The sequence below is a fragment of the Diadema antillarum genome, unplaced genomic scaffold, assembly GCF_040938485.1.
Source record: "Diadema antillarum isolate AM-2024a unplaced genomic scaffold, OU_Dant_1.0 seq00001212_RagTag, whole genome shotgun sequence".
Lineage (NCBI taxonomy): Eukaryota > Metazoa > Echinodermata > Echinoidea > Diadematoida > Diadematidae > Diadema > Diadema antillarum.
The window spans coordinates 186,681-211,042 of NW_027272004.1; the positions used below are offsets into that span (position 1 = coordinate 186,681).

The window sequence follows — 24,362 nt, forward strand, 5'->3', positions numbered from 1 at the left end:
GGAATGAGATTCTAAACTCATTCGAGTCATTGCAATCAGTCCCTTGCCCTTGCACATTATCCTGCAATGAATACTTGTAAAACTTGGTACAGTAGTGCACATGGTACAGCATCACGTACTTGTTATGATTGAAGATGATGCAGGTGTTTAAAATATTCTAAATTGAACTTTATAGGTAATTATGACATAAACAATAATTGAAATTCTTTTTCAAGTTTGCACACATGACTACTGGTAGGCCCTACATGTGATTTGCAAGGCCAAAAGGCCAGAGGAGAGATCTAGTGTACAATTGTAGCGCTCTATCATCCATTTTCTTGATGGTGAATCAATATAATTATTCTACATCCTACTTGTGATATACAGATCTACAATTGTAGTTGTACATCCAAGCTTCAATATTGATAACCACTTGTATTAAACTAGAAAAGCACTCTGAGAGCGCAGACCTCCGCCAAGCAGTTAGTTTCCACCGATGATCTTGCTCTTCCAATAGAGATTTTTTTTTTTTTCCTGTCTACCACTGGGGAAAAGCTCTTTGGGCTCCTCCATAGAGATAAGTGATTTCCACCCATAGGTCTACATGCTGAAAAATTTCCCAATATAGAAGCCTTTGTTACGTCATAAACCCTCAGCTGCGCGACGCGCCTTGCCCTAGCAAAAAGTGGGGAACGCACTTTAGTGCGCGCATGCAAACCTCAAATACGCGCAGCCTGAACTCCCAAGTTCATTGACCCTACCTGCAATATCAAAAATCCTTCATAAATTCCCCAAAAATTCTCGGATCACTGCCAAAAGTTATCGTTTGGTACTTGTGTCATTCTCAACCTTCCCTGCAAGTTTCATCCCAATCCGTTAACTACTTTTGGAGTTATTTTGCACACGGACAAACGAACTAACTAACGAACAAACCAACGGTAACGAAAACATAACCTCCTCCCTTGGCGGAGGTATTAAGAATTTTTTATGTTTATCAATGTGATGTTGTTACTGTTACTGTTACTCAGTGTTTAAGACATACTTATGATATTCAGCTTAATAATGCAGTATTTTTGTTTGTGGTTGAAATGAACAGTAGTTTTCTAGAATAGGTATGTTAACATTCATTAGAAGTTAGTTGAACCCTGTAATAAAATACATATCCTCTCTCTTCTTCTTTTTCTCGTATTCACAGCTCATGCTATCATTTGATACAGGATTTGCACCTTGAGTAACACTTGTGACAGAATACAACAGGTAGAGGGACCACTGTCACGTCATCAAGGCAGTCATACATGTAGCAGCAGTTTCCTACACCAGGAGAGGCTTGTTCTCCCTGACAGTGCTACTGATCATTAGTGCTTTTTTTAAATCTCGCAATACAGGAAAACTTTTGCAAGATACCTTCAGTGAGCATCAACCTTATCTGACCGCATACAGAAACTGAAACTTGAAACAGCAGACTATTCAACAGCACATGCCTGAGAAGACTGAAACTCTGTGCGATAGCCTTGTGTATTGCAGGATGAGCCAAACCAATCTACTTTTGTACCACTATGGATGGCACATTAAGATGAGTACGGAGGACACCACCATGTTTTAGAATTTAGTCATCATTGTACCACTTGCATGGGGTGAAACTGGAATACCAACCATGGAGGACGCACCCCAGTACAATCTTGCGGCATATGAAAAGCCGCTGTCACTATGGAAACTAGTGGAAGAGGTTGTCTCCACGGAGGAGAGGCCTGACATCAGGGATATCCTGGGAATTTCTCTGGTGGAACAGAGCTTGGAACTACATGAGGAGGTGAGAATATCTAGGGTAACATTTACCTTGATTAGGATTTTGGCTGTCAATGTTGTTACTTTGAGATAAATCCTAGATGTCATCTGAAATATGACATATCGAGATAGTGGTCCACCACTTCTAGGAACAAAGTATCCCTATGAATCTCTCTGATCTTCCAGACAATTCCAAGTGCATTGATGTTGCTCAATCTAGCAGTGAGTTGTGAGGGGAAAAATGCTAAAGTGTTTGTGGAAACCTCAATGATTCTGTTGAGATGGATTTTCTACCTTGAGCGTGACATATTGTGTGTTCACTTAGTTTTTCAAGTTTTCACAGCTGTTTGCATAATATCATGTGTCACACTACCATGTAATGACATGTGTGGTTTACCCTTTCAACTCCCCATCTTTATGATAGATTAACCTAGTAGCATCATGTGTTCAACTGTGCCATGACAGTAATAAAAGATTTTTTCATGTGGTTTACGGTTCTTTTTCAAATTTTGCATGTATTAAACATCTATGCATCTTGCTCCAGGTTGACAATCTCCTCAGCATATGGCAGGACTATCGGGAGGAGACAGAGGAAGAAACCAGGGCGTCGCCCCTAACCAGCATCCTCCCTGAGCCACCGGGCCTGAGGGATAACCTGAGGAGTCACATCCGCATGCTGCTAGAGTGTGTGAGGGAAAAAGCGAAGGACGAAGGGAGGTGAGGAGATAAAAGTTCCCCAATATCAAGTAGTTGTGTCAAAAGCATCCTAGTGCAGTAATAAAAACATTGTCCCAACCCCTCTGATGATAGGCATTTGAACAATTGAATTACATGTGTAAAATGTGTATATATAATATGTTATTTTTGTCTTTTCAAAGCAAAACCCGTCCTCCCCTATGAAAAGATACTGAAAATAAAACCGATGTGGAGTATCACATTAAATAGGTGGACCTACGAAATACACATAAGAGCAGAAACATTCTGTGGTCATTTTAGTGTTGGAAATTGTTTCTTGTCTGATATGACATCAAGCTACTGTGCAAGAAACTTTGTGTCCTACAAAATATTTGGTGTCATCAAGAACAAAGGAAGTTAATGTTTAGAAACAAGCAAGAATGTCCACTGCTTTTATGCACCATGTGTCATAGCACAGAGGAGGGGGAAAATGATAATTCAGTATGAAGGTAGTATTCCTCCTGCAAAATCCTAGTGCAAATTGAAGTAGGAAGAGCAGTAAGATTTGTCAGAGGGAACATTTCTTACACTGTATGGCTTCTTCAGTGTTTCAGAAAAAAAAAAAGAAGAAGAAGAAGAAAAAAAGGTACCATAAAAACAGATGTGCATTTTCTTTAATTGTGTTATTACATTGCAGGGAAACTGAGGTGATTCTGGCCAGACACAACAATGAAGTCTTGGATTATGTCAGTGATGACCTTTCAAGAAGTAAGCTAATGATCACATCAACAGTGATATTGGTGTCTTGTCTGGTTACAATAGTATTTCTGAAATCATATAACTTGCAGGCTACAGAGAAAGGATTTATCTCATCGTTGTTCACATTAGTCAGTACCAGCAACTCTGTTTTCATGAGTAAAAACATGTTGTGTTTTGAAGATTTGAGAGTAAGTCTCACTGTAAACTTCACATTGCATTGTAATGTTATGGTCTCAAAAATGAAATCCCAAAGTCTGTGCCTGGTAGTTTTACTAAAAATTGTGGTTGATACTTTGTGTGAGCATCAAAACAGTTACAGAAATATTTGATGTCCTGCATTATAATGAAATGAATAATGCATTCAATATACACTTGTACTAAGTATGATCACAGCTGTCATGGTAGCCACCTGGCTATTCCAAACTAGCCATTGTGTATTTTAGTTGTTACTATGGTAAATAAGTGCATTAATTTGACTACCAACAATGGCAGTTTTCCATGTGTCGTATAGATTTCCTTCGTGATAATGGTAAAATTGTGTTTGTAGAATACAATTTGCAGGGATATGTCGCAGTTTGTGTTCATGCGGTGTGTAAAATGTAATATACGGAGACATAAATGGTTCATGTCTCATTCTGGTGCAGATGCCAGTCCAGGGATGAACCTCCAGCGACCAGGCAGCTCATGGAGCAGCAGAGATGGGAGAGAGACACCAATGAGGATGACACCAAGCAGTGACAGTGACAGGTGAGTTGGTAGACCGTGGAGATGAGCAGTGATTCTTTTTTCTCTTCCTCCTCCTCCTCTTTTTCCTTCTTCTTTTTCTTCTTCTTCTTCTTCTTCTTCTTCTTCTTCTTCTTCTTCTTCTTCTTCTTCTTCCTTCTTCTTCCCTCCTCCTCTTCCTCCTCTTCCTCCTCCTCCTCCTCCTTCTTCTTCCTTCTTCTTTCTTCCTCCTCTTCCTCCTCCTCCTCCTTCTTCTTCTTCTGCCTCCTCCTCCTCCTCCTTCTTCTTCTTCTTCTTCTTCCTCTTCTTCTTCCTCCTCCTCCTCCTCCTCCTCCTCCCCCTCCTCTTCATCCTCTTATTCTATCTGTCTTATATTTCCTCATTCTCCTCTTCTTCCTTTTCTTGTTGTTCCTTTTTTTTCTTCCTCTTCCTCATTCTTCACTTCTTCCTTTTCTTCATCTTCTTCCTCTTCCTCCTCCTCTCCTCTTCTTCTTCCTCTCATTCTTATCCTTCTTCTATGTATCCTCCACCTCTTCCTTGTCTTCTTCATGTCTGTCTTCCTCTTCTTTTTCTTCTCTTTCTTCTTCAGAGATGTTGTATTGAAAGAATGTCATAGTACCTGTCTATCGTAGTTCCTTTTGGTAAATATGAGTAGTTCAGTATGTTATCATCACAAAACATATAGTGTCACTTTATGCTTATGAGAGGAGATGAATATTAGTAAAGTCTTACTGCTAGATGTTACAACATTCATAGCTTTATGCTAAAAAAAAAAAGAATCATGCAGAGAATATGTGCTGGCTCCTTGTATATCTACATGTGATCATATTAACTCTTACAGTAACCACCATGATTACTATACCGGGTGTCCCAAAAAAAGCGGAACGGTGGATTTTCAGTACCTTGCGTTCTAAAAGTGATATATTTTTTGACATCATTAGAAAGAATATCTTCCGCAGAAGACCATGATACCAAAATCATCAAATTTGGTTCAGTACTTTTTGTTCTACGCCAATTTCTATAAATGCAGTCATTTTCAATTTTTTGCGACTTATGAGATAATAATTTGGGTGCGACACGCGTTCCATACGGTGAATTGTGTAAGCTCGTTGATCCATGTCAACAAAAGATAACGCTTTCATATTGGGAGCGCGTACACACACACACACACACACACACACACACTGTTTTTTCCTGGCCTGTGCCCAGTGTGATCTTTTGTTGACATGGATCACCGAGCTTAGACAATATTCACCGTATGGATCGCGTGTCGCACTCAAATTATTATCTCATAAGTCGCAAAAATCCGGCGAAATTTGACAATGACTGCATTTTCAGAAATTGGCGTAGAATAAAAAGTACTGAACCAAATTTAATGATTTTGGTATCATGTCTTCTGCGGAAGATGCTCTTTCTAATGATGTCAAAGGATATATAACTTTTAGGCCGCAAGGTACTGAAAATCCACCGTTCCGCTTTTTTGGGGACACCCGGTATACAGTGTACTCCTGTGGTCAGTGGTATTCATATCATCTGCTTCTGTGTGCATTTGTCCTTACAGATTGTCTGGCACGTCCACAGTGAGTGACCAGGTGGATTCAGTCAAAGACCAGCTCAATATCCTCAGGATAGACGAGGTTGCAAATCAGCTCAGGTGAGCAGCTGGAGATTAACTTAGATCACGTTTGAATTGGATATTTTGCTCACTTTCTGCCAAGTCAGAATGTACAGCATGCTATCCATGGTGTGCCAATACCCCTCTCTTGAATTCCTGACAGTTCATCCATTGCCGTGATAGTAATGCCATGGAATATCAGATTGCATCCCTATTTCTATTTTTATTTTTTTTGCTTTACAGCCTCAGATGACTTAGCAAGTTAGTCTCGACAGTGAAGACCTGGATTGAGTTCATCAGTATTCCACCTCTTGTTTACACCTTGATTTTGGAATGCTTTACTTGTGCTCATAACAATAGAATGACAATGTCAATGCCAGTATGGGAGAGCAAGTGTCTAGGTACAAAAAAACCCCCAATAATAATAATCTTAATGCGAGCAAAGTAGCTATGTTCTAATGTCACAATAGTCTGTAGTGCAGCAGAGGTGCCATAATTGTATGTTTTGTTGACTGATCTACAATCTATCCAATATAATTGTAGTTTTGAATTGTCCTATGACAAGAGATTAAGACTGGACAAATCAATGTCTTAATATTTTCAGATGGAAATGCTTCTCCCCTTTGTATAATAATTACACCAAGTACTTCATAACATCCAAATTTTGAGGTGCTAGAAGTATTTTTTAAAGAAAAAGTATGAAAGAGATGTTTGATGCCATTGTACTTCATTGATGTTGCAGAACCACATTGGAGGAGGAGATCTCCCAGCTACTGAAGGACAGCGGGTTCCTCCAAGAATGTCTGGAGGAGGAGCGAGACTTCCGCTGCCAGTCCCGGATGTCGTCAGTCAGCCGGGAACCCTCCATCCAAGGTATTTGGCTCACTGGACGTCTCACTCTTCCTTCCTGCCTCTCCTCTGAAATACTATAAGACCAGAAATTTTCACATGCATGAATCTTTTGCAAATTTCACAGGGAGCAGAGAATCACAAAAGTGAAATGCTCATGAAAGTGTTTGTCTATACAGTGTATTGAATGCCAGTACAATGCTCTGCACCATCACGGTCAGCAATTTGGGGAAGTTTCATGCTGCATAAAAAGGCAGTTGGCTCCAATTTGTGAAAGTTTCATGCCCAGAATGTTTCTGGTTTTACAGTAAATGATGTACATTTAAGAAGTATATCATGGATGATACTGAAAAAGATGGCTGTGACATCACCGTTCCTCACCATAACAGATGATTCTTAAACATCTAGTGTGTAGAAGACAGTTTAAGTGATACAGTGTAATTATCTGCTTATCTCAAGACAAGTTACTGATGTTTTGCATACTATTCTTGCAGTAACTTAGCAGAAAAAAACAACAACTAGAAAATGATGGTCTCTTCTATTAATTGCTTCATATAGATGTTACTCTAAGATAGCAAGAGTATACCAAAGTGATAAAGAACTTCATCATGACAACACAAGAACAGTACCAGGTGCTTTGAGGATGACCCTTCAGGCCAAGTATTGTAGTAAATAGGAAACAGTTAACTAGAATGTTCTCGATGCAAAGGGTTTGTATTTAATCTTCAAATTTATTGTGCATAGTCGTCAATAAAGTACAACCTGTAAGTTTGGACCCTCTTTCAGACAGTGTACTGATACTTTACAGCATGTTTCCCTCCCATGCAGAACTAAAAGAAGAAAGAAGTCGCCTGGAGGCTGATCTCAAGACTCGCAGTCAGCCATCAGCGATCTCTATCATCAATTCTGTCCAAGGGAAGAAGAGTAGCTTGCCAAACTCGCCAAAGTAAGTGACAGGTCTAGGCACGCATCAGTAATTCAGATATGTTACAACAAAGTAAGATTAAAGGTAAAACATATTTCTCAGAAGGGCTCAAATTCATATTCCAACATTTGGAATGTGCTTATAATATATTGAATGGGTATACCATGAAACTTGTCTTACTGACTTAGTATTTTCCAAGATGAGTATTTTTAGGGAGTGTTTTGAGATCAAAAGTGTAAAATGTTCTGATAGAAGTACATGAGTTTTGTTTCTGAAGTGCCCACCCCATTCAGCAGTGGGTAGGTAGAATATTATGTGATGGTCAATCAGTAGTATATTACTCAAACAAGCTGCATGCCATTTACTCTCACGCAGAAGATTAAAGGATACTGCCATGGCCCGATTTTGCGATTAAATATAAAACATTATTTAGTGACCGCGATTGGATATGCTCTAAAATTGCCATATTATTGACATACCCTTTTTGGGTAATGTTTCACATCTTTGTCATTACCCAACTGATATTGTGTTATCGCAGCGTTATTTCACACATTTCTTATGTGTGCGTGTCCATTTTGTCACAAAAATTGATAGTTTCTGCAGGCATATGGAAAATAGTAGTGTGTTCTATCTTTAACCTCTGAATGTCTGCTTGTGCTTCTGGCTGCAGCAACTTTATATGAATCAACATTTTGAAGGTTGAATACTTGACCATGAAGTCTTGACTAGAGTCTGTGAAGATTTGACTATGGTCTCCGTGAACAAACTGTAGAAATGAAACCTTTTTCATTAGTCCCAATATATTTGATTCATGTAAGGTAGCATGCATTCCCAAATGTAAGAGCCACTTAGGTCAGCAGCTACAATGTTTGTACTTGAGAAGAGAAGTCAACATGTATTGCTTTGATGAGAAATGTTTATTCAATCTTGAGAGGAAGAAAATGTATAGTTACACAACAGCATCAACCATGAAGGAATCTGCTATTTAGCCACAGTAATTTGATTACATTTGTGACAAGTAGCCATGGATTTAACTGATTTGTTCATAGTTCTGAAAGTCAGTAGATAATGAATTATTGATGACTTTGGTTGGAGGGAACAGGATGACAAGATCAAGCAAGTTCATATCGTTCCTTTTCATTAATTTTGTAAAGCTATTTTGCTTTTACACATTGTGTTTGAATGTGTTCTGTTCTTTAAAGGAGATTACCTAGCCCACTGGGCCCACCCACTCGGGTCAGCCCCAAGCTCCGCCCATCACCTCCACCGTCAGCTGGCCTGACTGGTAGGATGGCCCCCCTGAAGGCCCCCCATGGACCTGGTCATCCAGCGGGGCTCCCTCCAACTCATCCCTTGCCATCCAGGCGATCCAGCGACAGCCTGCTCTTGATGGAAGGAAAGTCGCACGTCAACCCGGGTACCGGTCTGTCCTCGAGGTCATCACCGGTCCAACCTCGATCCCCCGTCTCCGGCGGGCGAGGGCCTCCAGAATCTCCGACCAGGTTGCAGCCCTCTCCACCCTCATCCGGGAGACCAAGAGCCAGCCGAGTTGGCAGTGGTAGATTTAGGCACAGGGTAGTCGAAGCTAAGGAGAGTAGGTGATGAATGGCCAACCGACCAAGCTTGCTGGACATATTGTACTGTTTTATGTGCACACTTTAATTGGTCATTCAGTTTATGGGAGCACATTGATACAGTGGTTATGGCTCAAGGCTCTTAAACTAGGGGTCCTCAGTTCGATTCCTGCCTGATGTGTACATCCCTGGACAGGATGTATGTTTTATCTACTACATAATTATATGTCCCTCTTGATTTAGGGGTACATATTGGTGCCCAAGGTTGCTGTGGTAACAACCTCTAGAAGGGCAGCACTGACACTGGTGAGGCTGCAGCGGGAATATAAGATCATATTATTAGCATCATCACCATAACCATCAATTATGATGGCTGAGCTGGGTATGTGACCCAACCAAGGAAGAGTGAGTGCACACTCACTGTTAAATGAATATTAGCTCTTTATGTCAGTAACCCATGCGACAAAGTGTTGCAACCTTGTGCATGGGTATTAAAGATGTATGTGTTGCTGGCATTACAGAGCAATCTTGCAATTCCATGCTTTCATTGACATAAGCTATTTACCTACTGATGTGGACATGGTAGTTGTTGGTGTTGTGGAATACGGTGTAATGGTTGATTTGATTTTAAATCATGCACAGCTTTTGCCTATTTTGTATTCCAAAACATGTGTCTGTCATTCTTTTTGGGGCTTGTAGTAGCAGTCCCAGATTAAAACAAAAATCCAAAGGTTCCATTGCTAGAGTGAGTGTGTTGAACAAGATATTACGTGATGTGATGAGGAAATACTTAGGTTGCCGGGAACCTCATTTAATGACTTTTAGAGTGATTCTCTGTCAGTAAGCAGCCTATTGCTGTGTAATGTGGAAAGGGCTGTAAAGGAGAAATGCAAAGGTTTGCATTACAACATCCAATGTACCCAGGAACACGTTCTCCTCAATAGATCAAAGAAATACAAAATCATGAAAGCACAGTGGAACTCATTCTTGGGCCCTGAGAGCACACAATGGCTAGTAGTGTCCTTTTGATGAATTTTAAGAAGTTAGCATGAACGTTTATCTGTTTGTGGATTCTGACCACTCTTTTCTTGTTGCAGTGCTTAAAATGTGTTGCGCAGAGTGAGTATCCCTGCTTTGAAATTAGCAACAACAACATTCTAATATTATTTGTAGCAACCAGCTGCAGTGCCCTAGTAATCAGTTCGGATTGGTCACTCAGAAGTAGCAGGCAGTTACTTTGATTAAAGGTCAATCTATAGTTCAGTTTTATGCTACATTGTCTTGCTCAAAGCCCTGATCATGGATGTTCAGTGACATTATTTCATAACCACGTACCTCATGAGCATCATGAACTGTTAGTGAATTTTTGATGTCAGTGGAATGTGCTTTCTAGGGAAGTGTGATCCAGTTTTTATGCCTCCGCCACGAAGTGTCGCCAGAGGCATTATCTTGTTATCTGATGAATGATTTCTAAGTTGGCTCCCACAGGAGTGTTGGTGTATGTGCTCTCCTATGACTCTGCACTTCTTCTGATTAAGAGATTTTTGCAGGTTATGGAGCCATCGTCCACCCATCAATTTTTTTTTTTCATTTCTTTTTCATTTTTTTTGATGTGATTATTCAAGATGTTCAAGTATATGTTGTCATCACAGCTTGTTTGAGGGTGGTATTATGTTGGGGACAGGACTGAAAAACAAAACAAACAAAACATGTGCTTCTGAGGTATCGGGGGCATCCATCATTTGTCAGCTACATTGTCCGCAAACATGCAGAGATATAGTTCAAGTGTTTGTAATGCATCCGTGTCACATCACCACCACCCCCCCCCCCCCCAAAAAAAAAAGAAGAAGAAGAAATATGAAAGCTGCCCTGATAATTGTGGAAGTGTGTGAAAAAAAAGTAGGAATGAATAATGTGCCTTGATGTTCTCATACATTGGACATGACTGACCATGATGGAGCTTCAGTATATAATGAATTTCAAGTTATTGATATTACTGTCAGTGATTTTAGCAGTTATAGATGAATGTGCAGCCTGCTGACAAACCGTTCATTGCCATCTGAAGAAAGCCCTCGTTAAGTAAAGCATAATGTAGATATGGTTTAGAGCAATGCAAAAACCACACCCACAATTTGATTACAATGTCAAGTCAACTACTAAGGAGTCGAGACACTATGTGAAATTAATTTCACAGAATTTTAACAAAAATGTTTAAGGTTGACAGGGTAGATATTTTAACCGTCCTTAAGTGTTGTTGCAGAAGGGGATATGCATTAGGTTTGTGAGAAGATGGAACTAATAAAAAGTAAGGTACTGGTGCGTATGTGTACTCCCACTTTTATGTGTAAATTATATTCCCTTTTGCTTTTATGTAAGTCAGTGAGTTTACATGTTCATGTGGAAGTGTTCATTTATTGCATTTTTGCTTGAGCTCTCTTTAGGGGTGACCAGAATTGATGATGACGAACCAAAAGTTTAGGAGTACAAGCACGTAAAACATCCATTATGTAACTCTTTGTTGTGGAGATGCACTGAATTTGTGTTACTGTAAAAGTGGATATTTTCGCGCGAGCAATTTTTCGCGCTCAGCCAGATAAGATGAATTCTAATGTGTTCTTAATTCCGCGGAATCGGGATGTTAACTACTGGAACATATGGCATGCAGAAATATTTGCGTGCTTCTATTTTCGCGCTAGCTTCTGGTTGAGCGAAATGCGCAAAAATTTCCACACCGCGAAAATTTCCACTTTTACAGTATTACTAGTTGTTGCCATATTTGAGGAGTAAATGACACTGGCATTATTCAATATCCAGAGCCTACCCCAATTTACCTCAAAAGGGGAGTAATTAATTTACAATTTATAAAAAAAACAGTTTTTTTTTTAAAACAAAAAATACACCTTCAGATTAATGCATTTGACGTGTCATATTTTGAATTGAGGTGATTATGTTTTATGGGTAAAATCCACCATGATCCTTTACATACAAGTGATACCACCTGTCTGCTGAAGTAACTTTTGAAGCTATTCCACGAATACTGATGTCTTGACTCAAAATGTGTTGAAGGCTACTGCTGTACCAATGGGTATGATCATCTTGCAGTGTATGAATGCATGCGATTATACCAACATATTTGGATTCAGAAAAGGGTAACACAATTCATTATCACACTCACAAACTGGCAAGTGATTGCACACTTTGATGAAAATTTAAAGTGATTTATTTCATGGTACTTAACTCAAGTCGTGGATTTCAATGCTCACACATTTGGCAAATACAAGATTGAATCAAGCCACAATAAACATATTTCATTCTATTTTGTAATGATTGTCATCAGCTCTGTACATAGTATGGTAAAGAAACGTTTACTTGCAATCTTGACAGATCTTGTTGAATGCCATAAAAATGATTATATATATTTGACATGTATCATACATAAAGAGTTGAAGTAACTATTTGCTTAAAAGGCAATTTTTCTATCTCCTCCTGGCTTCATCATTCTGTCAGTTTAAATGCCTACCTTTTTTAAAATATACATACAACAATGAAGTGTGCCAATGGATTGATAGAATGTTTGATAGACAAGCAGAGATTAGAAAAGTAAAATAGTTAAAAGAAACACATGTCATTTGTATGCACATAAGATACGAGTATGTCTGTGTGTGTGCGTGTATGTCCTTGGTATTTCTGTATTCTAGAGGAAAAGAAGCATTGAATGAGATAGATACAAAGACATACTGTACAAATAGAATGAATTCACGGTTAAATTATTTAAAAAAAAAAGAATGACGAGTATAGAAACAGCTAAAAAAGTTACACAATATAGAGAGAACTATAAAATCTACGACATATTCTGAACAAATCACAATCGTGACTCAACATTACTAACATTACTAACATTACGTAGTTCACTGTTAGCGGCGATGTATTCAAATAATTAACTGATTAACATGTAAACAGCCTTTTGCACACTTACCCAGACACTTTAGCTATTTCAGACCACAATCAATAACTGTAAAGTATATTTTCACGATTTTCAAAAAAAGAAAAGAAAAGTAAAGTCCTTGCCAAATATATAGAGTCAATGCATTCAATGCATGACGCTTCTATTTAACTTATATCTTGGGGGAAAAAAACGTTTTCGGCGTTAACTCCGTCGCTGCGTGAAGAAAAATTATGCAAGGAAGTATATATATATCTACTATCTCTACGCTACATTTTATAATCATGATGGCGCCGAAAGGCTTTTGTAAGGTAGGAGAAAGACCACACTGATTGTAATACGAAAAACTAGTAGTGAAAATAACGATATAAAGCGGGGAATGTAATTTTGTCATATCTGAATACTGTTGCCAGTCACCGCCAAATACTATTTCACACAGCCTATGACATTATCTTTCTTCAAAAACTTCTTGATAACGAAGACATAAGTGTATGCCACATCGGCTTCCCGCAAAGGAACGCATGCACTAAAGATTGCCAGTGTTGATTTTGTGGTGTGTGTTTGTTTGTTTTTTTTTTTTGTATTTTGCTTGATGCACACGATGTTGAAATTTTTGTTCACCGTGACGAAAAAGGATGCGATCATGATCGATCACGCATCTGCATTGAACGCAGCATCTATCGAATTCAGTGTGATGCAAGCAATCTCCATTCATGTCCACGTTAGTATCAACAGGCGATGAGTATTGATGGACTGACAATGGTCAAGATCTTATAATATTTCTTTCGTATATGAATGACGAAATCATCACAAAACCATCACGCTCCGCCAGCGTATCTCATTAAAAATTGTTCAAACTCCCTGAGAAGTCACTGTGTCAAGAAACTTAACAGTGGGAGTATGCATGTCACGTCCCTTGGAAGTCGAAACTACTATAAAACCCTTAATGCATTCTGACTCAAAATGTCGGGCATGTACAATACAAAGGCATCGTCTTTTATACGTCTTAACGGATTCCATTTGTACACCGAGTTTGACTGTGTTCTATTTGTGTACATATGACAAAACATTATTTAGATGGCGAAAACATAGAAGTGTTAACATCTTAGTGACACTAATGTGTGTTCCGTTACCTTGTATAGTTCAATCCGTACATGCGCTCACGGAAGGGTTGAGTGAGCAAATATCGAATCGAATCCACAGAGTGATTCCAACACTTCAATAATAAGGCAACATAAAGCGGAGCGGGTTGTAGTGAGTTTTGACGATAGTAGGTTTCTTGAATGTAAAGCTCTCCGGCGAAACCCAGGTTTCCAAGGTAAGAGCACAAAGCTCATTGTTTGATACACCGGCAAAGACACGGAGTAAAGCTCGTACTATACACAAATAATTTACTATTATTTGTTAATACCTCGTCTGGCTATGAAAACTCTCTTTAGATCTCGGAAAACGAGATGGCGGCGTCGCCATTGTCGATAAATTGCGTTCATAATTTAAGTTCACAAAATAAAAGCATTACAATGAGAACAAGGCAAAGATAGATAGAAGATAACAAGGTGAGACGTAGTACCAAACTTCTCGATCCTTTGCAAGCTTTCAAAATAATCAACGTCTCATTGATAAGTACACCCTCGTAATGCCTGAATAATAACGAATGTTGGCAGAGATGCGGAAAGTGGAAAATCACATACTTAAGAAATATATACTCTAGTGTGAGTATAATTACAATGAAATGCATCATGATACTGAAGTGACAATAAAAAGCGCACAATAGGTTTACGATGGCACGATTATCAGGATATAGTGCTTTCGCGCTTTCATCAAAGCGAGAAGATAGTTATTTTGTCACAATGATATATTTCGATGACAATAACAATGAAAATGATAGCAATCATAATTATGAATACTTGAACTAACAATAATAATGTTGAAAATGACGACGACAGTAATAGTAATTGTGATAATTTTGATGATCAAAATGTTAAAACTTTCCAATCGAGTTAGGAATGATGCCATTGAATCACTCGTTGAAGTCGTTAGCATCAAGCCAGGCGTCACACTTGCTGGATGGGTCCACATAGCCACAAGGCAGCCCAGACTTGAGGTAGATTGGCATTGCCTGGCGACGCTTGCCTTGAGGGGAGAAAGAGAATACGAGAGAAAGAGAGATCAAAATAAGTTATCTGTTTTGATATCTGTGCATTGTTTCATTACGTTTCATTGAGTCGCATTCACTGCATATACGCCACCACACGACTTAATGTTATCATCATTGATAATGCCACAACGTCTCCAAGCACGTCAAACGTATCATCATGCATGAAAGCGTGTACCAACCAATCAATGCTACCAACAACGAAACAAAAAAAAAAAAAGAAAAAAAAAAGAAAAGAAAAAGAAAAAAGAGCGAATATGGTCAATATGCAGATGTGCAAAGGGATAAAAAAGTTCAAGCAAAGAAGAGATAAATCGTCAGGCCGGATTAAGAAAGAAAAAAAAACCTACAAAGGATATTTTTCAGAAGCTTTAGGCAGAAATAACATAAGCTCATTTTATCATGTGATCTCATGTTTAACAGGGGCGGAGCTAGCTTTTGTAGTAAGGGGAAGGGGGAGGGTGACCCAATGACGATTCTCTCCCTAAATGATGTGTTAATAAAAAAAAAAACAAAACAAAACAAAAGGAAAATAAAAATAAAAGGAAAAACCAAAATAAAAATAAAAGGTCTTCTGATCTTTGCTGTCACGGTCTTCACATGTTTCTTTTTTATTGCAATTCTAGCAACAAATCAGCGTGATAGCGTCTTTTTTTACTAGTACACATCACAGTTTCACTTGGCAGCCCCCGTAGCCCCCCCCCCCCCCCCCCCCGTAGTTCCGCCGCTATTTAAGAAATGAAAGGCTGAAGAAGGACTCATTTACATGTCAGGGCTGGTCATAGCTGAGACTTGATTTCATTTTATAGTGTGATTTGAATTATATGTTTCTTCGGTCAATGCTTCATTGGACAATTTGATGGAGCTCTGAAGTATTATAAGATTTTTCCTTTCTTTTCTTCTTCTTTGTTGTTGTTGTTGATTGTCAATGACATGATTTGAGGGTCGACCAGATGTTGGTTTGATTATCTGTTTGATGTAAGTTTGTGTAAGAAAACCTAAATAAGGCTGATAAAGCTTTTCATTTTTAAGTATTAAGTGAGGAAAAGAAGTGACTACAATAATTTAACATCGAATGATTTTATCAACTGTGCAGTGATGGAGAGAGTGAAGACGAAAGTCTCAACTTACCGCTATTTTGGGAGTCATTCTTGGGAGCCTCTTTTGTGGGACCTTGAATGATGAGCCGTACTTTCTCGAAGACCTCCTCGGTTCTCTGGGTCGCCCCCGACTTTTTTGTGCCATTACTTTCTTCGGGATCGGGAGGTCCTCCTTTCCCGCCGATGCTTTGCCCGCTCGTATTTACGCTGGCATTCCCGCTCACATTCTCGCTGATCCCGGCCAACTTCCTGTACCTGGGAAGTAACAGATCCTGCTGGAAGGCAAAGAGTTCCTTGCGACTTCTCAAGTGACGCCCGTGTCCCGGCGCGGGAACTGTAATAGCATCTCGGGACTGGTCTACTGAATCGGAGTGCTGCAGACGATCCATCTTCGACGGTGGGCTCCCCGATATATCGTTTTTCACTAATTCTGGTTTGACGCGATCCACGTATGGCGCCTGTTTCGAGAGCGTTCCGCCGCTGATGAGAACGGAATATCGGCGCGTGGATTCGGTCAAGGGACCCGCCCTTTCGAGTTTATTGCCTTTTTCGTCAGCTTTGTACACCCCTTCCGAGACACTTCGTAGGAGTGGCGCCGTTGTCCCGAAATCCTGAACCCTGATTCGAGGTATCGACAAATCAGTGGTTGACTTTCTTCTGAGGTTTGCATTCGTTGCATTTGTAAGGTCCACAGATTTCTTCTGATTATGTTCAATCGATGTCGCTTTGTTTTTGATACACTCTCCAACAGACAGCACCCTTGAATCTGAATCAATACCTTTGCTGTCACGAGTCGACATCTTCGTGTTATCTGAATTCATTGAAGGACCTGCGTGTACCGCCATGGTTCCCGCATTGTTTGATTCAAGGAAGTTCAGATTGTCCCTCGTTGCTATGGGAGACAAATTTACCGATTTTCTCTTTTTACGCGAAATAACTGTTTGAAGCGGATTTTTCAAGCCGTCCAAAGCAGATTTGTCTTTTCCTCTAGCCAGGTGAATTTCTCCTTTAGTTCTTTCTTCGAAACGATCATTGGATAGAGTTGAAATAGCGGGTAATGTCGGACAAGAATGTCTTCCATGAACTTCGCTTCGAACCGACTTCAGAGTTCCGACTCTAGTGTCAGTGGCAGAAAATGAGAAAGTCGTTCCATCATGAACAGCGTAAGGTATTCGATGCGGCAGGGTCGATTCGGCTAAAGTCTGGAACTGGCGTCGCGTTTTCGTACCCCTCTTGACGTCTGCCAGTCGCCTGGCTTTAGCTCGCTCGTCGCGTGTCCACGAGTCAGCTACAGCCTCTGCCTGCCGCTCATCGGCCATTTGTAGTTCATGCCATCTCTATACGAGCATCCTCTGAAATCTCAACCTTAATCAACTTCAGAACGCTGAGATAGGCTCCAAACTAAAGGTTTACATCAATATTTGTTATATGGAACTGTAACCCATTCATAACATTTTCCCCAACTGTCGTCCATGTCCATATCATGCAGCAGTCTTCTTGTTATTGTTGTTGCAACTCGGCACAAGAATATCAGCATCAATTTGATTAAGTTCTGTTGCACAGATAAGACGATCTAATTGCGTTCATTTAGCAAAGATCTTAATTCCCAGCTGTCGGCTGTTGGAATTCGATGTGTCACTCAAAGAGTTACAGATAATTTCCAAGGAAAACCGGCGTGTTCGTCAGCATGTCACAATTATCGGTGACAATAACCCGAAACATTTCCTTGAACATAACCTCGGTAGCATTACTGTACCTCTGCACTTATTGAGTATCAAGATGTATGACAGTAAAGAAAATTAGAATATGACAGCACTAGTTGGTGAAGACGTTTAATCTAAATATCGAATAAGTAGGACCCTATGACGCGTCCTTGCGGTCAGCTATTGATATATTGCTATGAAATATGGCTTTTGCGCTTTGGATTTGGTGCTTTTACTCTCGTCCACCGTCAGAACGAGATGTTGGAAGGGCGATCACAGTTTGTAGCGGTGATTAGTCATCCTTGTAGCATCATCCAACTGAGCAACGAGATACAATCACACCTCCTGTTCTCTAAGATAATCACTGTTCCATTGTGTTTCTAGTGTCTTGAAAGAAGTAATGCTCTAGTTTCTTGAATGCTGCACGTAGTAGTAGTAGTATGCCGAAATGCTGCCCTTGCATCTATTAACCTTGCATCCTGGATCTCCTTGCAATGACACGTATATAATGATACTCAATATCGCCCCGAAGCAAATCCGCCATTACCATCATCGTCACGTCAAGCCTGAAATCCGTCTCACTGTGAGCGACCGCTGCTAACGAGTAAACAACCCCAGAGTGAATCCGATACACCGCTCTCCAAAACGTCAAGTAAAATCCATCACTTTTTGTGAAAGGAGAAGAGAAAGGACGGTGACAAAGCGCGAACAATGCCGGCTGCCGCCCATGCAGCTTTTGACAACTCCCCGCGATTCCGCATCTGGCAATTTATCAATCGATACCTCAGACAACGGTTCGATCGATATCGCCTTTTGTTGAACCTTGTTTTCGAGAGCTAATCGGCATTCAAAATCCCGTTTTTGTCCTTCCTGCAAGACGTGTTTGGGGAAACAACACCCGGGCTGGAGAGGCCGAGTTTGCAAATGTCGCTCATCGCTGACTTGTCCGTCGTTGATGAGGATAAATAATGGATGCTTTTTGACGGCAAATACGTTTTATTGCTGACAGGTTGGCGTGGGTACCTCGCTGTTGAACTTACAATCCCGCTAACTGCATGACACTAAACGGGGGAGCGCATTATGCTCAGTGTTCAGAAGACCGTTAAGCCAATAATTGCTTTGGAGTTTGCTCGCCTCATTTCAGGTCAAACATCGAAATCGCACCAGTCTCAACTCTTAGCAAGAACTCGAATGTTTGACCCACTCGAACCTCATGCCTTAACACCACAGCATTACTAACTTATCGATGAAGCTCGAGGAAGCTTGGCCCATTATAAGCCGATGAATCTCACTTACACTGTAAGAGCAAAAAAAAAAAAAAGAAGAAAAAAAAGAGCAATAACAAGAATAGTTTTAGTATCAAAGAAATTAATATTCGTTGACAAGATTAAGGAGTCACCATCACCAATATCTTACCAAGAAAATGGAGCCACAGACCTTAAGAAATGGAATTGTGTTTATATTTATGAGTAAACAGGGGTTTCCGAGACTGTTCGTCTCACACTGTCTAACAAAGTCATCACAGTTAGAATGTTTTATTATCGGGCCTATGTGTGGGATGACTACCATAACTTTCAAATGCCAGTGACACACCTTCCTTCTCAGATACATCTTGTAAGTGTGAATTCACCGAGAAAGCTTAACAGAAAGTTCTATCTTTTTATGGTCTTTCAGGATGGAAGGAAACCATGGTAACCGCACTTATCATCGTTCCTGTAAAGTTTCTGGCTCATCTGAGCCGGCGTTAGACGAATGCATGTATATTTAACTGTAAAAGGAAACGAAGAAGAAGATAACAATATATAGAAAAAGGAAAATATGACAGTTCATAATAATTTGGAGACGATGAGCATATTTCGGCCTGAGTTGCCTGTTGTGAAAAAAAAAGGCAATATCTATTTCGCTGCCTTGAGTCATGCGTATTTTGTTAGTTCATTTCAATCAGAACAAATAAGACAGATCCTGCCATAATTTCCTATATTACAACATTTGCAAACTAAAAATGAGGCTGTATTATCGTTGTGTGATTGACATTAAGTTTGTAAGGAAAACATAACTCTTATTTATATTGTTGACTAACCGCTCAAAACACCCACTGCTTTACTTTTGATATGTTTGTAATTTTTCATCGAAATGTTGCGTTAACGAGCGTAAAGAAATTCCATTTTTATACTTTTACCTTCGATTACTCACAATTCCTTTTTCTTTTCTCTCCTTAAAAGTAGACAAGGGCGATGCTTCATTTAAATCTACTGCAAGGCAGAGCTCATGAGCTCTTACTGAAGTTAATAACCTTTATAAATTATCTTGAATCATTGGGAGGGTGTGCTAGGCGAATTTGTAAAGTTACGCCACGGAGGACTATCGTGCATGCATATAGTTCCTGACGTAATCCTAGATATCGTTGACCATCTATTGTTACAAAGAACCAAAATGGCAACAAAAACCACCTATCTACAGCCCTGTGAACCTTGCATCCTGGTTTGGCCATTGATAACTATTTCTCCTTGGACCAATTTTCTGCATCACGAAGTTTTGTTCTATCTTTAGTCAAATAGCCCTTTTGGGACCACGATATTTATCCAATTGTTGTTGACATTTCACAGAACAAAGTGCAAATGATGATAGAGAGTAAATTATATCCCTCAATCTAAAATTGCTGTTATCACAATTGAAATACGAATGCGTAATTCCTACGTTCCTCAATGTATTGTCGCCTTCACTCTTTCTCTTTTTTTTTATACTTAAATGCTTGTTCAGCCTGTAAAATAAATAATTAAAACTGCATCGACTAACACCAGTCGGAACTTGTGTTCTTGAATTTGTTGTCATAGTGACTATGACGTTTCACGGCCGGCATATAATTTTCGTGATCTCCTAAAGATCAAGGACCTAAAAATATACAATGTACTAGTATATCCCACGTTATGCTTACGTCGTAAGACATAAAAGTAATGAAATGTCAGGAATTTTACATTTCTTCCTGCTCTTTCAATGTTAAATGCGAATAAGTTTCCTTCATGCTAAGATCTACCCCTTAACAGTGAACGAAGTAAAAGGTTTTTTATCATTCTATATGATTTTTTTGGGCATATTTGTGTATGCTTGTGTATTTGTGATTTTATACAATGACGCGGTATCAAATAAGGCAAAGTATGAGCATAGATATTCTTATTTTTAATCTTATTATTTTTTTTTAGTTCAAGGTTTTAGCAAATTGTGTTAAAGTAGCGACAAGCTAAAAAAAAAATCATTAAAAGAATAACAAAAACCTACTCCCTCTACCCCCGCACAAAATGAGCTTTTGTGCCCTCCATGTTGATTCTTAGCCGGAGAGAATTCCCAGCCTTTAAGACAATACAGATTATCATTTTTAACTCTCATGGCTTGTCGGCGTTTCCTTTGTCATGTTAGTTGTCTTTGAAATTGTATTGACCGATCTGTAATGATAGAGTTCGTAAGGTGTCAAACAATAGCCTCAGCCCATGAAAATGGACAATCGAAGTGGACATGTGCTTCTCTATCAGGAAAATAAAAGACAAGGCCAACTGATGTTCCCACAAAGTCAATCTGGACGCTTGTTCGATCATTACATCAGTTACAAATCGTTCTTGTTTGTGTTTACTTTTGTGCAGTGATTCGCTTTGTCCATTCAACTATTATAACCTTCTGTCTCTCCCTCTCTCCCCCTCTTCTTCCTCCCTTCTCCCCCCCCCCCTCTCCCTCTCTTCATTTCCCTCTTCCTCTCCTTGCCTGAAAACGTTCGAACAACTTTCACTCATGACCCATAGCAAGGGTTGTCTATGCCCCTACCCGTCACGCACCGCTGATGTTGAATTTCACGCTCGCCGTATGAACGTCCGTGCGGTTGCCAGTTGGATAATCTCCAAAGGCCGTTGAACTCAAGACCTCAATGGAACCAAAATCTATAGAGGAAGAGGTTGAAGTTTAAAAGCTACTTGCATCATGACAATATTTGGTACATGCTGGAAGCAAGTTTGGTTTGCGTAAAACATTAAACCGAAACAACAAAAGAGAGCATATTGGGGGGGGGGGGGTGCTATTTTGTCTATACTATTTCGCTTGAATAGATTTTGCTGATTAATGTTGTAGTTATATAAAGCGTGTGACTAAAAAAAACAACAACAACAAAAAGCATGACAATGACGAATAAATGAATGTATAACAAAAGTTCAATGCAGAGTCACTCGTTTTAGACAAATAACATCCATATAGGACAACATCGCTTAGTTCCATCTCAAATGGAAATAATGTCCGCCTTCAATTGATTCCTGCGCACGAAGGAAAATGCAATCATCAGTAGGGTCATCAAACTTTGGATAAATGTGACGACGTCGGGTTGTTTTTGTTCTGTTACGTAACACACTGTACCGGACACTGACCCTCCAAACTACTGACATCTTGACATTCCATGTTGAAGTCAACGTGAAGGTCAATGAGATGCAGGCCGGTGAGCCGCCGGTAAAATCGACTCACTGGCATATGCGTTGTGATCAACATTAAAGTTCCGTTAAAAAGGAAAACTTTAAAAACAATCATTTCTGGCATTTTACTTCATGTCCTAATTGAATGAACTTCTACCGTGTTGATGAGTGATATCAGTCAAATTAAAACTTATGAGAGAGTGGAATACAACTTCAACAGTTCGTCTTTGCAACAAAGTATAGGGTCTACTGCAGTGATGAAAGAGTATAACCTCGATGACAACATGCGTTGACGTATGAAACAAACTAATGTACCGTGTGTTTTCAAATAAAGGTCATCACTAATAGTCAAAATATCAACTAAATAGTATAACGTGCATCAGTGATGATCAGCGATCAATTTGAAAACAACCAAATCAAAAGAAATTACTCTACGAAAATGCATGGAATGTTGAAACAGACGGGCAGAAAGAGACAGAGGGGGGAGAGAGAGAGAGGGGAAGGGCGAGAGAATGGATAGGGAAAGATGTGAGAGGTTGGGGGAAGAATAGGGCACGGTTGACTGACGGAAAGAGGTGAAAGAAGCGAGAACCAAAGATCGCTTCCCCTATTCAGGGGCGGATCCAGGAATTCCGTAAAGAGGGGGCGCGTTTACAAAATTAAAGGGGGGCGCACGCCTTTTATTTCTTTTTTATTTTCCTTTTTATTTCTTTTGTTTCAACAAAAAATAAAGGGGGGGGGGGGGGCAAGGGGCGTGCGCCGGTTGCGGTCCTCCCTGGATCCGCCCCTGCTATTGTGCATGTCATGTCCATCTACAAAGTAATTATCCAGACACTGTTCTCAGTAAAGGGATTACAAGGCGGGTCGCTATAACAAAACACAATGTAAAGTGGATTCCCAGTGACTGGATGGTTAGTGTTAATCTTTCCTTTATGTATAAGAAGGTAATCATGTGGTATGTCAAGGAAAAACGTGACCAGCCTAAAGCATTTTGTTGAAAAAGTCGATTCTTTAATCTGGATGACATCGTACACAATAATGAAAGTAAGAGTACATCGCGGGTCTGATGATCTGCGTTATTGTGCGTGCACGTTTAGAGACGATAGGATGATGAGCTACACACAATGTTCTCTTTTCTGTTTACTATGCTAAACACAGACGTCTGCCCTTTGTTGTTAGTGTTTTTTTAACCTGTCTCTATTTCTAAACCCTTCCGTGCTACATCAAACATTCACGTTATGGCGGTGTATGTCTCCGAGTTCAGTCAAATTCTGATAAATTTTTTACATTGAAGAAGATGAAATATTTTCAAAAGGGTTTGCTTTTTTTTTAATATCATGAATGTGATCCTGTGTTACTTCTTACAAGCAAAGTACAGCAATGAGATAATACTTAAGGAAGAGAGAGAGAGAGAGAGGGAGGGAGGGAGGGAGAGTGGGAGCTTGATCAGAAATGACTGGAAATGACTCCCAGGGATAAGGGGGGGGGGGGTCTAGTGATAGTCGAGATGTGTTTCAAAATACACAACTACATGCTAATAGCCTATTCTCATATCGCTTTCTAGGTGCAAAGAGGATTTGAGAAAACCAAATACAACATAAACTAATGAATAAAAGAAAATGAAAACAACAGATGAACTTGCTGGAATTGGTTTCTTTTCAAAGTGATGAACTGATTGAATTGGAAACGTTTCCGAGTTTTTGAAGGGATTTTCAGGGTGAAACTTCATGTGTAAGAATGAAGTGCGTACAGCCAACATTGATACGCATCCACATCTGATAGACATTGCAAGTGATCACAGACATCGTGCATGATAGTTTTTTTTTCCCCCCAAACAATCACAAATCATGAATCAGAGGAACTTAGACGCAAATACATGATTCATTGATTCATCATCACAGAAACATGCATTTCACAAAATTCCATTCACACACGCATGACTACATTTAATTACACATACAAACAAAAGACTCATCACAAATCTTTCATTCATTTCATTCATGCCTAATTCGATTGTACTCTTTATTTCCAAAACAGTTATTTCACTTGGTCAAAATTGCACTGTAATATTTGACTGTGAGAAATTTTCATTGCAGTGGTGTTTGTACTTTTATTACAATGTGAAACCAACA

At 39.6% G+C, this 24,362-nt stretch overlaps 2 protein-coding genes across 2 annotated transcripts; one reads left to right on the top strand and one right to left on the bottom strand.

The window, feature by feature from the left end:
* Positions 1 to 1,475: 1,475 nt before the first annotated feature.
* LOC139744800 (coiled-coil domain-containing protein 24-like) lies at positions 1,476 to 8,912 on the top strand. The gene is made up of 9 exons (XM_071655215.1): positions 1,476 to 1,789; positions 2,309 to 2,481; positions 3,137 to 3,207; positions 3,843 to 3,945; positions 5,483 to 5,575; positions 6,279 to 6,409; positions 7,214 to 7,331; positions 8,428 to 8,430; positions 8,513 to 8,912. Exons 1-9 carry the CDS (start codon positions 1,634 to 1,636, stop codon positions 8,910 to 8,912), a joined length of 1,248 nt encoding a protein of 415 aa, XP_071511316.1. The 5' UTR covers positions 1,476 to 1,633.
* Positions 8,913 to 14,847: 5,935 nt separating this feature from the next.
* On the bottom strand, positions 14,848 to 16,927 carry LOC139744787 (uncharacterized). The gene is made up of 3 exons (XM_071655202.1): positions 16,144 to 16,927; positions 15,933 to 15,959; positions 14,848 to 14,960 (listed from the first exon to the last, which is right to left on the bottom strand). Exons 1-3 carry the CDS (start codon positions 16,925 to 16,927, stop codon positions 14,848 to 14,850), a joined length of 924 nt encoding a protein of 307 aa, XP_071511303.1.
* Positions 16,928 to 24,362: the final 7,435 nt, after the last annotated feature.

Bases quoted from the DNA above. Each gene is read 5' to 3' on its own strand.
- LOC139744800 (XM_071655215.1), top strand. From the start codon at position 1,634: ATGGAGGACGCACCCCAGTACAATCTTGCGGCATATGAAAAGCCGCTG. The intron at 2,482-3,136 runs GTGAGGAGATAA...ATTACATTGCAG, and splicing joins AAAGCGAAGGACGAAGGGAG to GGAAACTGAGGTGATTCTGG. The intron at 5,576-6,278 runs GTGAGCAGCTGG...TTGATGTTGCAG, and splicing joins GAGGTTGCAAATCAGCTCAG to AACCACATTGGAGGAGGAGA.
- LOC139744787 (XM_071655202.1), bottom strand. From the start codon at position 16,927: ATGGCGGTACACGCAGGTCCTTCAATGAATTCAGATAACACGAAGATG. The intron at 15,960-16,143 runs AGGCTCCCAAGA...CACAAACTTACA, and splicing joins CATTCAAGGTCCCACAAAAG to TCAAACAGATAATCAAACCA. The intron at 14,961-15,932 runs GTCGACCCTCAA...TCTCCCCTCAAG, and splicing joins GATAATCAAACCAACATCTG to GCAAGCGTCGCCAGGCAATG.